Source organism: Brachypodium distachyon, chromosome 1 (assembly GCF_000005505.3).
Source record: "Brachypodium distachyon strain Bd21 chromosome 1, Brachypodium_distachyon_v3.0, whole genome shotgun sequence".
In the NCBI taxonomy this organism is placed as follows: Eukaryota; Viridiplantae; Streptophyta; class Magnoliopsida; order Poales; family Poaceae; genus Brachypodium; species Brachypodium distachyon.
In genome coordinates, this window is record NC_016131.3 from 38887802 (window position 1) to 38902760 (window position 14959).

General features: G+C 39.3%; 1 protein-coding gene across 1 annotated transcript; it reads right to left on the reverse strand.

The window, feature by feature from the left end:
- Positions 1-13750, reverse strand: LOC100826834 (elongation factor G, mitochondrial). The gene is made up of 20 exons (XM_003563814.4): positions 13221-13750; positions 11834-12055; positions 11162-11283; positions 10924-11074; positions 9625-9696; positions 8834-8929; positions 8469-8557; positions 8303-8369; positions 6783-6821; positions 6612-6672; positions 6417-6526; positions 6255-6329; positions 6112-6180; positions 3522-3643; positions 2246-2371; positions 2040-2160; positions 1830-1930; positions 1486-1546; positions 930-983; positions 1-513 (listed from the first exon to the last, which is right to left on the reverse strand). The coding sequence occupies exons 1-20, from the start codon at positions 13632-13634 to the stop codon at positions 409-411; spliced, it is 2277 nt and encodes a 758-aa protein (XP_003563862.1). The 5' UTR covers positions 13635-13750; the 3' UTR covers positions 1-408.
- Positions 13751-14959: the final 1209 nt, after the last annotated feature.

Consider the following 14959-nt stretch of genomic DNA (forward strand, 5'->3'; position numbering starts at 1 on the left):
TCAAAACCGGCAAAGTGTGCAATGTCCCACGCTAGAACGATGATAATGTGCCAAGCTGGTAAACCCTAGACCAACAGTCGGCCTATAGGGTGCAGCTACAAAATCATTAATTAGGCTCTATACAAGGTACAGAGGCTGAATAATCATGTTTCATGAACAGTATTTCCTCCAAAAAGACATACGACAAAACCAAGGGAGCTTGCTTCGCTCTTCAACTTCACTGTAGCGAGCTGCAATATTCTGCGTGTAGCGAGGAATTCCGGATTATTGCGTCCGATATCTATTGCTGTGTTAACAACCCTATGTGATTCTACAAATACAGGCTATTAGTGATGTCCTAACCCATCATTCGAGAACAAATGGACATATAAAATGGAACAAAAATTTGTTTCCTCTGCCCTAGAAGAATCACTCTGGGCTCTTAGTGGCCTTGTGTGAATTTACAAGCTGCATCTGTACATCCTGCGAGACAGTGTTGTGCTCCATATACTCCATCGTAAATTCACCTTTTCCCTGCAGGATGAATTTAATGTTACATTTTTAACATGTGCACTATATCACATCCAGGACAAATCTTAGTTTTCTTCACAATTTTGGAACAAAACAGCATGTACTTTATTGAAAAGGAATCTACCCATATGTGCATAAATCACTATTTTCATCATATAATAGTAGATCGAACATAGCTGCTGCCGACTACTCCCTCCGTTCCATAATTCTTGTCTCAAATTTGCCCAAAAATGGATGTATCTATTCTAAAAATGTGTCTAGATACATGTAAGATTTCGACAAGAATTATGGAACGGAGGGAGTACTTTGCAAATATGCCGAGCAAAGCGCATCTAAAATGAAGATGCTTTCAAACAAATGTTCTGTATATACAAGTAGATAAAGATCATATAGATTTAGACACAAGAATAAAATTTGACCTGTGTCATTGAACGAAGTGCTGTTGAATATCCAAACATATTGTTTAGCGGAACCTGAAAGAGAGGACAAAGGCTTAGATCACGAATTCCACAAACAATACAGCGAGTAACTAGCCTAGAAGCGAAACTTGAATTACGCAATGTACCTACTCCTCGTATACAGTCTAACGGTGTGTCTATTGTAGTGTTTAATAGGAGTATACAAAAAAGATAAAAAGTTCAAAAGTGAAATTCACTTTGCTAAATGTAGCCCTAGTTGTCAATGTAGATTAAAACAGTCCCCAGACCTGTCACCCACTCACCAATCATCACTAGAAAAGTTACAGTAAAAGTTACGTGGGTGGTGTTTCAATGTGTTCTCCTATTCCTATTGCAGCTGTTCACTGAAAAATCTCTAGAAGTTATAGAAAATCAAAATCACCAGTCCCTAACTACAACCATTCCTAACCACTAACCACCTTCAAATCTGCCAATTTTATCACAAGCCAAATACAAGCAACACTAGTGCTTTCCATGCTATAAGAAGCAAGAAGAAACTGGAAGGAACAAGGCTTACATGGCATACTACAACTGTGTCATCGCCTTCCTGATCATTTCCAACAATAATACCTTTTCTCCTGTGTTTCCACATAATGCAAAAGAAAATGGAGTTAGTATGGATTGAACGATCAGTGTACAAAATGCAAATTCCATAACACCCAGACTCAATTTGCCAAAACATCACCAAGTTTGTCACTACCAGACCATGGTATTCTGCCAAACTATGGTTATCTTATAAAGTAAATTGATGCAAGTGTCTGTTTTTCTTGGGTAGGGAAAGTGCATTAGGCATGACATCATATATCATGTGCTAACCATACATTTCAGTACAACAACAGCTTGTTGAGATCAAACACTCACTTGTTCATGTCCCCAGTTACTGTGCCCTGAAACTCTGTTGGAACTTTTAGTTCCACCTTCATCACGGGTTCTAGTATTACAGGTTTAGCAGCAGTGTAACACTGAAACAAGGAAGAACAAATTCATGAACAACGCTTACATTCAAATTGTACTAGTGTGACCATTCACTAGAAATGCAATTTGTACCCTAAAGAAGGTGACTAGGCTCACCTGTCTAAAAGCATAGATAGCAGCTAGCTTAAAAGCAAGCTCACTGGAATCCACTGCATGTGAAGCCCCATCGGTCAGCGTAATCCGGATATTCTCAACTGGATGCCCTATCAATGAACCCCTAGAGTAGGTAGCATGGAAACATATGTTATCACTCTGCAAAAAAATGTGAAATAGCTTAACTACTGGGGAAGAGATGGACTCACGAATTGCAAGCTTCCTTAAAACCCTTCTCGATTGCTGGTATGAAGTTGGACGGAATCGCTTGTCCAATAATCATGTTATCAAATTCGAACTTACCGTCAGAACCTGATGGAAGAGGTTCAATATACCTGCATATTGATGCTTGTCACGATAACTCCAAACGAATTTATTCACATAACCAAATCTCCGGTATGGTAAACCGGGAGTATCACTTTTCAAATCAAATTTGGCAGATCTGAAACCAATTCGCACGTTTACAATATAATAAACCTTAAGAAGATAGATCAATTTTGCAATACATTTGTGGCAGCACGCGTAGGAAGTATCAGGCAAAGATAGAAGGTACAGCCACCAAGTTTACTTGTTCGTATGGCATGTGGTGGTCGTTTGCATTTTGGGAAGCACTTAAATTGTCCCATTTCAGGTGTATCAATGAGCTGAGACTTAAGAATGCCTTTTTTTTTGCCATAATACCAAAATCTTCAATCAGTAAAAAATCTCGTAACTAATTACATCCCAAAATACAGCATAACACAGTGCAACAAAAACAAACTAGCCCATGATGACCAGGACACAAGTGTTTGCATTTTGTGTACACGTGCCTGTAGCCAAGGCCATTCGCCCTGTCTTGACTGAATTGTCTCAACTGTTGTGATGAGTACATCATTTAGAAGACTAAAAATAGTAAACGTGGGTTCAAGAAATCCAAGAGTTCTAAACACAAGATCTGATATAATATACTCCCTCCGTCCCATATTAATTGTCTCAAATTTGTCCAAATATGGATGTATCTAGGCCTAAAAAGCGTCTAGATACATGCAATATTTCGACAATTAATATGGGACGGAGGGAGTAGTAAACAAGAACAAAGAGTTCAGTTGATATGTAAAACTGTACATGTGTGCTAGAAAACTAGAGGCTATGGCCTCTATTCATACTATATGAAGCCCTTCACAGCTGAGCTACAAATCATAACCATCCTTTAAATGTAGGATCATATTACATGGGGATTAAGCTTAAATTGATATTATACTGCTGAACGACTAAAGAAAACATGACATTATCAAACTGACAAGCTTAAAGGGTAAGTATTCTAGAACTGTGAGAGTAAAAGTAGCAAAACAAGAATTTGCTTCCACTCAACACTTGATATTTGGTGTTAAGTGTTCCTATATCTCCATTTGGGAAAGCATTAACTTTTCGGAAGTGAACAAACTGAGATAAAAGCAAGTAACAGATATTAATTTCCAATAAATAATCTAATATGTATGAACTTACCCACATACTCGTCCATATTGACCTTGACCGCCAGATTGCTTTTTGTGCAAGTAATCAAACTCAGCACGCTGAGTGATAGTTTCCCTGAAGTTCACACGAGGTTTCCCAACCTTTGCATCAACCTACATGAGAGACACACCTATTAGATTTATTGAAAAAATTAACAGCTTCAACTGTATGGCCAGTTAGTCAGACGTATGGTGCAGTTGATGAAAATGGTCGACAAGAATGCATATAACATAAGTAAGCTCAATCAGGCAGCCAGGCAGCAATATTTCTGAACTTTGAAATACTAAAATGTAGTGCTCAGTAGGACACGAGGACAATTATAGATGAACATGCAGGCTATCTGGGTTTAGTGTGATCAAACCAATATTACAGGAAATGTCAATGAGGCGCTGCACCATAGCAACCCATGACAGCAACCAACCATATTTCCTTCAGGACTCTGGCTTCACACCATATCTATGGACTGGACACCTCACTCAGGCGAGAGCAGACAGCAGACACAACACCCACTTGCAAGGGACACTCGTGTAGCGCAGTAGAGGCACTCCTACAGACACTGTAGTGCTTTTTTTTTCCTTTCGCTTTCTTCAGCACCTTTCTTTTCCTTTTAAATCAGAACACCAGAACAGTAGCGAAGAACTTCTAGTCTAGTTTTTTCTGCATCACTTACTGTTAGTACTATGTACTCTCTGAATCAAAATGGACCTAGTGGTGCACAGAATTTCGACAGATTTGAAGCCACCATTCTTGAGTTTACGAACCACTCTTCACTAGCCAGATTTAGAAGCAGTGATATTTAAAGATGATGATTTTCAGTGTCTTACCACGCAGCTAAGCCACCACCTAATCTCATGCCTGCTGCCGCAGTATTTCTATAGCATGGTCACGTACTTACATATATGCAATTCATTTATTTATTTTGCGTGTGTTACGAAGAATTAGAGATGGAGAACATTCATTGGATGTTGCTCTCTTGAAAATAAGGTTGCCTCAACTCTATCTGTTGAATTTGGTATCTCGATATTATAATTTTTGTTGAAATCTAATATCTGAACCATCTGTGACTGTTGATAGGAAGGCACCTTGCTGCAGCTCGCCCAATGGCAGTTAAAACATTGTGGTGATATGGTTTTCCCAGCAAAATGAACATTGCAGTGATAAGGGGGGGGAGGGGGGGGGGTAACTTTTAGTTTTAGAATCAATGAAATCAAAATCTGCTAACAAGACACTTACAATGACGTTTTAGGTCTTATATTTACGACACAGCACACAACAGCTAATTACAGCATGCAACCAGCAGGTGATTGGCCGCATGCAAGCCAGGTAATTATGGCATGCTCGCGGCAGATGATTCGCTGCATGGGGAAGAGACGCAGTAAAAAGCGCGACCTGCACGCATGACTCTTGAAGCGAAACGTTTCCAGCCAGGCTAGGTAGCTATTTACCGCCGCTTTTAATTCTTCCATGGTATTAGAGATTTCTCTAAAACGACACTTAAATTGGGAAGGAGGGAGTACAATAAAATTTTGAAACATCACCATATACAAAATGATCTAGACTGACAACATTCAAATTGAAAACGATGCTACAATCTTCACTGCTTTCAGAACAATACATGTTTACATTTTTCTAACATACTACAGCTATAGACATTCATGATCAATGTACCCCCTCAGAGAACTTTGTTGACCTAAAACATAACTTATGAACATGTACAATGATAAGAAAATATGTGAGGACAGAACTAGACATACCTTAATACGAGTGCAAAAACTGGACGTGAATGATCTTTCCACTGCCAAGAGCAAAACAGATTTGACTGTTTTACTCTACGAGGACAATACCCACGCTTTGCTATGGATTGCCAAACTAAACTACTATATATGTCCAAGATCTGTGTGCCGTCCATGCCAAATCAGAACAACCATATACCCTCACATTGCAACCGTTTGTGCCAAATCTAACATACATGTTGCGTAACCAAAGGTGGACGGACCACTGACATCTTTATAGGAGTAAGGATTATATTGTGGAAGATATGTACTTCTGAGTCAAATTTTGGATTATCTGGCTCACACAGAAAATAATACTCCCTCCGTCCCATATTAAGTGACTCAAATTTGTCCAAATATGGATGTATCTATACCAAAAAAGCGTCTAGATACATGTAATATTTCGTCACTTAATATGGGACGGAGGGAGTAGAAAGGTTTGGCTGGATGACAAGGGCATCGATTTCCTTAAAAATTATACTCTTTCCTTCCCAAAATATAAGGCATAGATATTTTTTCCTTGGTCAAACTTTTTTATGTTTGACCAAGTTTATAAAAAAATACCAACATCTATAATACCAAACCAGTATCGTAGATGTCAATATTTTTGCTATAAAATTGGTCAAACTTAGAAATGTTGACTTAGTACAACATCTATATGCCTTATACTTTGGGAAGGAGGGAGTAACAATTTATCTATCCTCACATAGCAAGTTTTTAGTAAAGTTAACAGAGATCCATGTATAGATGTGCTTTTGCCCAAATAGACAAGGAAACCAAGTATTTCCTTGAACTAATTGTTTTTGTACCTTGTACTCTCTCCTGATGCGTTCAACATAGATGTCCAAATGCAACTCACCCATACCAGAAATGATTGTCTGCAAACATGATTTATGCTTTAGAAACTTGACGAGGATAGAAATTAAACAACTTAATAGATAGCACAGCAAACCTGTCCACTCTCTGGATCCAGACCTACACGGAAAGTGGGATCTTCTCTCTGGAATCGATTCAGGGCTTTCGAAAACTGAAATATCAACGTAGTAAAATTAGACGAAGCATTTCAGATATCAAAATTAAATACAACACATGGACAAAAAAACAGATCCGTTACTTGTCCACCAGAATCTTTAGATATCGGGTTAACAGCCAAGGACATCACAGGTTCAGGGACATTCATTGAAGTCATAGTATATTTGACCGACCCGTCTGTAAATGTATCACCTGTTGATGCAAAAGGTGGGAAATCAGGCACTGAAGAAGTATGGCACATAAAAGACCTTGAATATTAAATTGCTAATCAATATACCTGATGCGCAATCAACACCAAACACAGCAACAATTTGTCCAGCATGCGCTTCTTGAATATCCTACATTGACCACCAAATATTGAGATACTGCCCCATAAATTGGTTTTGCGATCTTGATCCGATCAAACAGCTACTGCTAAAGAGATAATTTCAAATAAGAAGCATCTTACCTCCATCTCATTGGAGTGCATCCTTACCAAACGAGGAACCTACAAAAAGTTAACAACAGTTAGATCAGCGAAGGAAAACCTTTTAGCATTATCCAACACCAATCAAAAGTCAAGGCAGAAATCTAACAAATTGAAGGCATCTAATGTTTTCTAAATATAATTGATATAGTTTATACACACATTTCGACAAGAATTACAGCAGTTTCGCAGTGATGTAGCATAGTACTCCCTCCGATCCATAATAAGTGTCACATATTTTGTACCAAATTAGTACAAAGTTCTACTAAATCTGACACTAATTATGGATCGGAGGGAGCATACTATTTAAAGAGTGCAACTATACAGACTCATTTAATAGTTTAATACTTAGTTACTTACAATAGAAGCAAAAACTGCAATACGGAGTATTAGCAATTTAAAAGTAAAAGAATGCTAATATGCAACATTCTTTTTGGAAACAATTTTGGAAATTACGAACTTTCAATGAAAAAATAAAAACTTTGATAGTGAAATTTTAATTAAATATTATCCTTAAACTCTGTATTCAAATATTTCATAATTTAACTAAACAATATTGAAACTAATGACCCAATAAAAAGAAGTAGAAGTAGATGGCAAAATTTAGGAAGGAAGCTTCAAAATCATAATTATATGTTTGACAGAAAGCTTGAAAATCATCAAACATTAAATATTAAGAAGACCAAATATTTCAAATGTTGGACTAGAAGCTTGAAAACAAAATATTAAACATTAATAAGGAAAAACAAAAATATTCAAATTATAAATTTAAAGTAGATAATCCTCTACTTTCGATCTTTGGTTTGACTCTCAATATTTTAATTCCAAATTTTCAGTACTAGTTAAAATACAGTACAATTCAGAAATTTGTCACTTATAGTAGGAATTGATGATGTTCTGTAAAAATTCCAAATTTCAAACCAGGCACATGACATGCCATTTTGTGTTTCTGTCAAAAGATCTATTTTAATTTACCCAAAAAACAAATACTCCCTCCGTCCAACAAAAGATGTCTCAACTTTTACTAAATTTGAATGCATCTATACATTAAGTTATGTCTAGATGCATCCAAATTTTGACAAACTTGAGACATCCTTTATTGGACGGAGGGAGTATGCGATATTACACTTAACATACTGAAAAAATAGAAAAGGTAATATTTTACAAAAAATAGAAAGGGTAATAACCGGGCACACCATTATGTTTGATAGTGTGATCACAGCTGTGACAGCATGTGTTTGCTCAATCACATAGAATTTATAGCCCGCAATTAGAAGACTATCTTTTAGCCTTTTTCTCTCTGCCAGTTAAGTAAGCCCCTCTCTTTTCTTCACAGAATAATCAATCTATAGTAGTGTATGGACCCCCAACAGAGGAAATATTGGTATAGTCAATTTTTATGTTCTCGGCTCAAAGAACAATATGGAAACTACAACATAAATGGCCTTGCTGGGACTTGAGATTAAAAGCCTTCTTCCAAGAAAAAAGATCAAAAACCTTACTTTGATCTTTTTTCCTGTATTCACATTGTATATGAAATCACCTTTCCGTATCACACCATCGTAGATTCTATCCAGGCAGTAAGAATGATTAGTTAGGAAATAAAGTAAACACAGTAACAAATTATGATAATGCAACAAAATCAGTTTCTACAAGAGCCATAATCACCTTAGATATGTCAACTGACCAAAGCGGCCTTCCTCAAGCTTAAATGCTAATGCTACAAGAGGCCCAGCTGGCGTTCCACCCAATAAGACCTAGCCATCAAACCAGGTGGTAATTTATTACGAGGAAGCGTAGTATTAACAAAAAGAAGAACTTCGTTATTCAAAACAGCAAGCTATGGTACAATCATTCGTTAATCACAGAAACCTTCTCTCTACGTTACATATTGTTTTCCATCTCTCTTCACTTCCACTTTGTAAGATGAGTGGAGGAAGAGGAAAACTGGAGAAGTGACAAAAAAAGTGCATAAAGCAAAATGATTTCACAAGAGTTACTCTATCCAATAGACTGCGTTGATTTTATTCTACCTTCTCTTCTGATTTGTTTTGGTCGAGGGCGTAGTTTTCAACTTCCGCTGGACAAGGTAGATAGTCAAGCACACCATTAAGAAGAGGTTGAACACCCTATAAAACCAGTAAAAAGATAAAAATAAATGTTAGCTTGAAACATCCAACAATTAATTTGTTGAGTACTACACTGTTCGCAACTTAGTATTAAGGATATGGCTGCCAAATTGCAGGTGCTTGCACAAACGTTCTAACTCGAGAGCACTCATACTAACTGCAAACAATTTTATCCCCTCTCGTGTTAAGAGAGAATTACGGATAAACTTTCTCAAAATTGCTGACTCATTCGTGCAGTTTTAATTTCAGTTTACCATCTTTACTTTTGACTTAGTGTAGACTGTACGTGTATTCTACATTTGGCACTTCCACCCATATTTTGAAATAATTTGTAATCACTAGTACCAAATGTATAGTTGAAAACTTTGAAACGATATTAGGAATTAATATGCACACAGTACAACAGTAAAGGTAAATTGCGAAGAATTAAACTGAAACAAGAACTACAGGAAGAAAATTGTTGTTCTGTAGATAGAGAGGGTAATACACAATTTTGCAAGAATGAAATCCGTGAGGTAGTACAATTCCCTATTGTTCTTGTAAAACAGAACATGATTATAGTGACAAGAGAACTTTCAAAATTCTATCAAGTTTGGCACTTACTCTCATAAATATGTACGAACTTATTTTTGATAAAAGAAACTGCAACTAAATAAAAAGAACCAGATAATTAATAAAAAAATACATCCATGGACCTTATTTTTGAATGCACTTCCCATGTATACTGGTATGAACTTGCGTGCTACTGTTGCTCTTCGGATAGCAGCCTGGTCAAAAAGAAAAATTAAGATGCCAGAAGGCATGAAACCAATTAAGAACTAAAAGATGAAGTTTATTGATATTATTACTGTTCAAAGAAAACTAATACAGTTACAAAATCAGGAAAGATATGATCAAGTAGATTTTGACCATAAGATTATGTCAATCAATTTGCGATTGATGTCATATATATATAATAAAGTGCAAGTCTTATCACAATTTCAAACATATAAAGAAAATAGTCTCCATACTTTAAATATACAGACCTTATATGATTTCCTAATATGTTTCTAAGAAAATTGGAGAATTTATCCTTCGTCATTCTGAAATGGACTATCTGGGTATAATGAAAAACACTAGCAATGGACCACAGTATTACTTTTCAACCAACAAAATTTACAGACATCACATCCATCACCAATCATGTTTACAGCTTTGACAAAATGTATGCTGGTGGTAGTCTTAAACATGATCAGCAGGTAAATTTAAATCATATGGACCACGGATTATTTTTCAACAAACAAAGCCCTACAGATCACATCCATTCAATAATAATTTTTACAGCTTTGATAAAAAGTATAACCATTTTAAACATCAACAGCTCGTAAAATATCATTTTTCGTCTTTACTTATCATTGACGGCATGCTCTAACCACTGACTTAGAAAAGAAATGCCCACTATGTAAGCATCAGAATGCATTCAACATGCCTACTTCAATTAGCAATAAATACAGTTTACTGAATCAAATTTTGCAAGTTCACTTCACATTTGAAATACAAAATCAAGTATTAAAACCCCAAAGCAGGTCCATTTACACCCAGACGCAGTTTGGGACGTTGGTCCCATCAACATGGTGGCAAATTGTTACATCTGCAGTTAACATTACAAAAACAAAATTGCTACAGTAGTATGGTGGCACCGTAGTAAGTTAGCGTAAACAAAAATCTTCTCAATTGAACAAACTGATGAGCAATCAAAATCCTCAAAAAAATGAATTACTGCTATCATAGCATAGTTCGATGACATAAACAGCGCTGTTCATGGGGTGAAGTGTTCCTATTCTATTTCTATGATGTAGCTATCAGCTGAAACAGTTTCCGATGGACTTTATGCTTTTATAGAGTAATTTCATGAAATGTTATATCCACACAACAATGATAAAAACAACGGAAAATAACAAAAGAGGGTAAAAACTATCAGCCAAACAAATAGAATGATAGTGAGTTGAATGAACCTTAAGCTCATTAGCTGATATTGGCTCATCATTGAGAAAAGCTTCGGCAAGCTGATCATCGACTTCTGAAACAACTTCAATAAGTTCACGTCTCTTGTCCGTGACTAAATCTTGCATGTTGGATGGGACATCAGATGTAACGACATCCTGTCTGCACAATTAGAAATGATGTGTCATCAAAGATTCCAGGTAAGGTAAGCCCTCATGAGTCAAATGTTTGTAAAGAACAGGGACACACCCACTTCCACCCTCGAAATTATAAGCCTTCAACTCCACAAGATCCACAAGGCCCTCAAACTCCTCTTCTAATCCTATGGGCACTTGTAGAGCTGCACTGTGGTGCCGGAGTTTAGACCGAGCCTTGAATAGAACAAATAAAAGTTAACAAACAGCTAAGAAACCGATGACAACATATAACTGCAAGATGCCCTCGCCAGAACTAAAAAGAAATAACACATATCAGAGATAAATGGAAAGCCTACATAACACCAATACACTATATCCAAATAAAGCAACACTAGCATCAAAATGCAAGTCTGGTCCACATTAAGCACTACAGTGCAAAGTAAAGTAGCAAAAAGTTGACTGTTGCTTCTTCAGAATTCAAATGCAATTGAAAGAGAATTGATTGTGACATATCCTTTTCAGTATTTAACAAGATAAGCATAGGTTACCTAGCACTACTATATTAGCATGGTATAACGAAGTGTGTCCTTGCAGAAATATATATCTAATATACATGCCACATGGAATCAAATGACAAGACAGACTTTTATCCACTTCCACAGAGAGAAAAGGCTTGGGCAGCATGAAAAGAGATAAAAAAGCATTTTGCATAAGCCTCTCACTCTTCAGAGAATCCTCACAAAGCATCACAATGTATAACCACAAAACCCAGCCTCATGCTCACCTGGTTAAGAACTTTCCATGGATCGGCTCCCATACGGTCTAACTTGTTAATAAATGCAACCCTTGGGATCTCATATCTTTTCATCTGTCGATCGACAGTAATCGATTGACTTTGTACGCCACCGACACTACATAGCACAAGTATAGCACCATCAAGAACACGAAGGGCCCTTTCAACCTCAATGGTGAAATCCACGTGACCTGGGGTATCAATAATATTAACCTGCACCCAAATATAACACGGGAATAGTGTAAGGTAGGCCCAAACAAAAGCATTACTCGGATAGGAGAACAGCTGAGATAGTGATCAAAATGCTTGTGGACATCACAACAGAAACTCAACTCGACAGTAACCCTGAAAGATATGTGGATCAAACGTTGAAACCCACTCCTTCAACACAAAACCAGACACTTAAAGAAGCAGGTTGGTTTAGCGTGAGTTCGCGCAGGTAACTCATTCAATTCAAGTGCAATGGAAGATATGTTGAGCAAAAATTGAAAACCACTCCTTTAGTTCTTTCAAATAGCCCACAGCCATCGAGCACTTACCATCCCACTCATAACAGCAGAGGATGATTTAATAAATGGTAATCTATGAAAAGCAATGGTGGCTTCTTCAGCACCACTTGACCAAAAACGAAAGAATCTATGGTGGTGGCTGGTAACTTGTCCATGTTTCGCAGATTACATCCCTATCTTATGCAATTTGCCATCAGTCACAGGCATTCTCTGATCGTCCACTCATCATGGTGTTGATATAGTTAATGAGGCTTCTTCATTAGTGGCATCAACAATGATCGCTATTTTACAATGAAAAAACATTCTACAACAATATCACACTCCTCTTAGTAACAAGTCTTAGTAACAACTTGCTGGAGGGTTGCTACTATTGACAAGATATTCTCTCTCCTCTAAGTAATGACCTTAGTGACCACTTGTTGGGGATGCAAACGTACTACAGTTAAACATAATAGTTAAACACACCATATAGTAGTCAAACATGATATCCAGAAGAAATGAACTTTGCTAGTTTCTTACCAAATATTGTTCAACAGATATACTTTTTAGCCTATTATCAAACGCATTATGCCTTTCTTACACATCAACTAATTAAGCTTCCAACTGAGGAACCCTATGAGTTAAATTGTGAAAGAAGTTCATAGTAAAAATAATAAGTTATCTGTCTTGTAATGATTAACACAACGAGTTGAAAATTAACCCAAAATGAGGAACGGTGTGAGGTAACAGAGGACTATCTCACAGTTAAGCCATCGACTCAAGCCCGCTGCTTTTTCTTCTTTAACAAGCAACCAAATAACGGTGATCAAGGGATAAGATCAGAGAGATGTGAAGAAGTTAGAACATGAGAGATGAGGAGCGAAATGGACCTGATAGTCATTCCAGGTACAGTAGGTCGCGGCCGACTGGATGGTGATGCCCTTCTCGCGTTCGAGATCCATGGAGTCCATTTTTGCGCCGACGCCATCACGGCCACGCACCTCGTGGATCTCATGGATCCGGCCAGTGTAGTACAAGACCCGCTCCGTCAGTGTCGTCTTTCCGGAGTCGATGTGCGCGGATATCCCGATGTTCCGCATCCGATCCATGGACTCCCGCCACCGAGCCAACTCCTTGTCGTCTCCCCGTGCCCGCAGAGCCGACGCAGAGGACATTGCCCGTCGAGCCGATGCTGCTGCGGCCGCGGCTGCGGGCGTGGGCGCATCGGTCAGGGGCTGCAGGAGTAGAGAGAAAGGGCGGAAGGAGCAGAGGAGGTGGGAGGCGGAACGACGGGCCATGGCCATCGCCGCTAGGAAATTCTCGGCGGCGGCGGAGGCGGCGGGTTTTGATCTCGTTGCACTAAAGCCCTAGGAGCTCGTCCAATAAACTCCTACAGTCCTGGCCTCTTCTCGAAAGAAAAAGAAAAAAAAACTCATAAGTACCTGTTGGGTCGAAGCAATAGCTGGCAGAAGTTAAACGGCCCTGCTAGCCCGTCACACAGCCCGTTTAGCATTCCCGCGGGGTGCTTGGCCGATTTATGTGTGTTTGGTTGGTGAGTGCTGAAGGATGGATTGGCTCCAACCAGATTTTTTTAGTAGGCTCACTCAGTTTCACGTTTGGTTAAAAGAGGGGTCACTCGGTTTCACGTTTGGTTAGGAAGTTGGTTCAATAAAAAAAGAAAAAAGGTCGTCTTCTCCCTTCCCTTCTTCCACCGTGACTTCTCCTCTCCCAATCTCTGAAGTCCAGCAAGCTCGAGGCCGCCGCCGCTCGCCGTCGGGATCGAGGTTGCCGCTCGCGCTCGAATCCCGCCGCCGCCACCGTGCTCGAGGCCTGCCGCCGCCGCTCGCCGTCGGGATCGAGGCCCGCCGCCGCTCGCGCTCGCGGCCCCCCGCTCGCGGCCGCGCTCGTGCTCGGGGCCGCCGCGCCCCCGCTCGAGGCTGTGTCCCCTCGTCTCCATTGACCCAGCCGGCGGCGCAGTCCGCGAGATCGAGCTCCGGCGGCGGTTCTGTCGAGTGGGGACGAACTCCGGTGCCAAGGGCGACTAACTCCGACGGGCGGCTCCGGCGAGTGGGATGAGCCCCGCGTGAGCCGCATGAGCCGGCCAATTCCACCGGCTCACGCGGACCAGCGTTTTTTTTTTTCGGTCCAGCCCAACCAGGCTCACTAACCAGACATGCGCAAAAAACATTTTGGGCCGGTTCACACTGCGTGGGTTGGCCCCGACCCATGAACCAAACACATCCTTAGGCATGCATGCGGTACGGCATGGCCCGTTTATAAGCAGGCTAAGTCCAGCTAGCAGCAGAACGAGTCATGATGTCTACCTTTTAAAAACAACAACTTGTCGAAGGTTTGAAAACAAAGTCTCGTTCCTCTCAAAAAAAAAAAGTCTTGTTTCGGAAGCCAAAATTAGTAGTCCTTTATCTGCAAACCATCTCCCAAGCTCTTATCAAGCTAGTTCGGGAGAAGGTCCAAAACCTTTTGTAATTTGGCGTCCCTCTCCGGTTTATGCATGCATGTGGATTGGAGAAGCTGGTTTAGTTGGGTCAGCAGGTTCAGCCCTAGGACAGGGTAGCAGGTGCCATCGTCATGGGCCCCTAGAACTCAAGGGCCCAGTCTAGATACATAT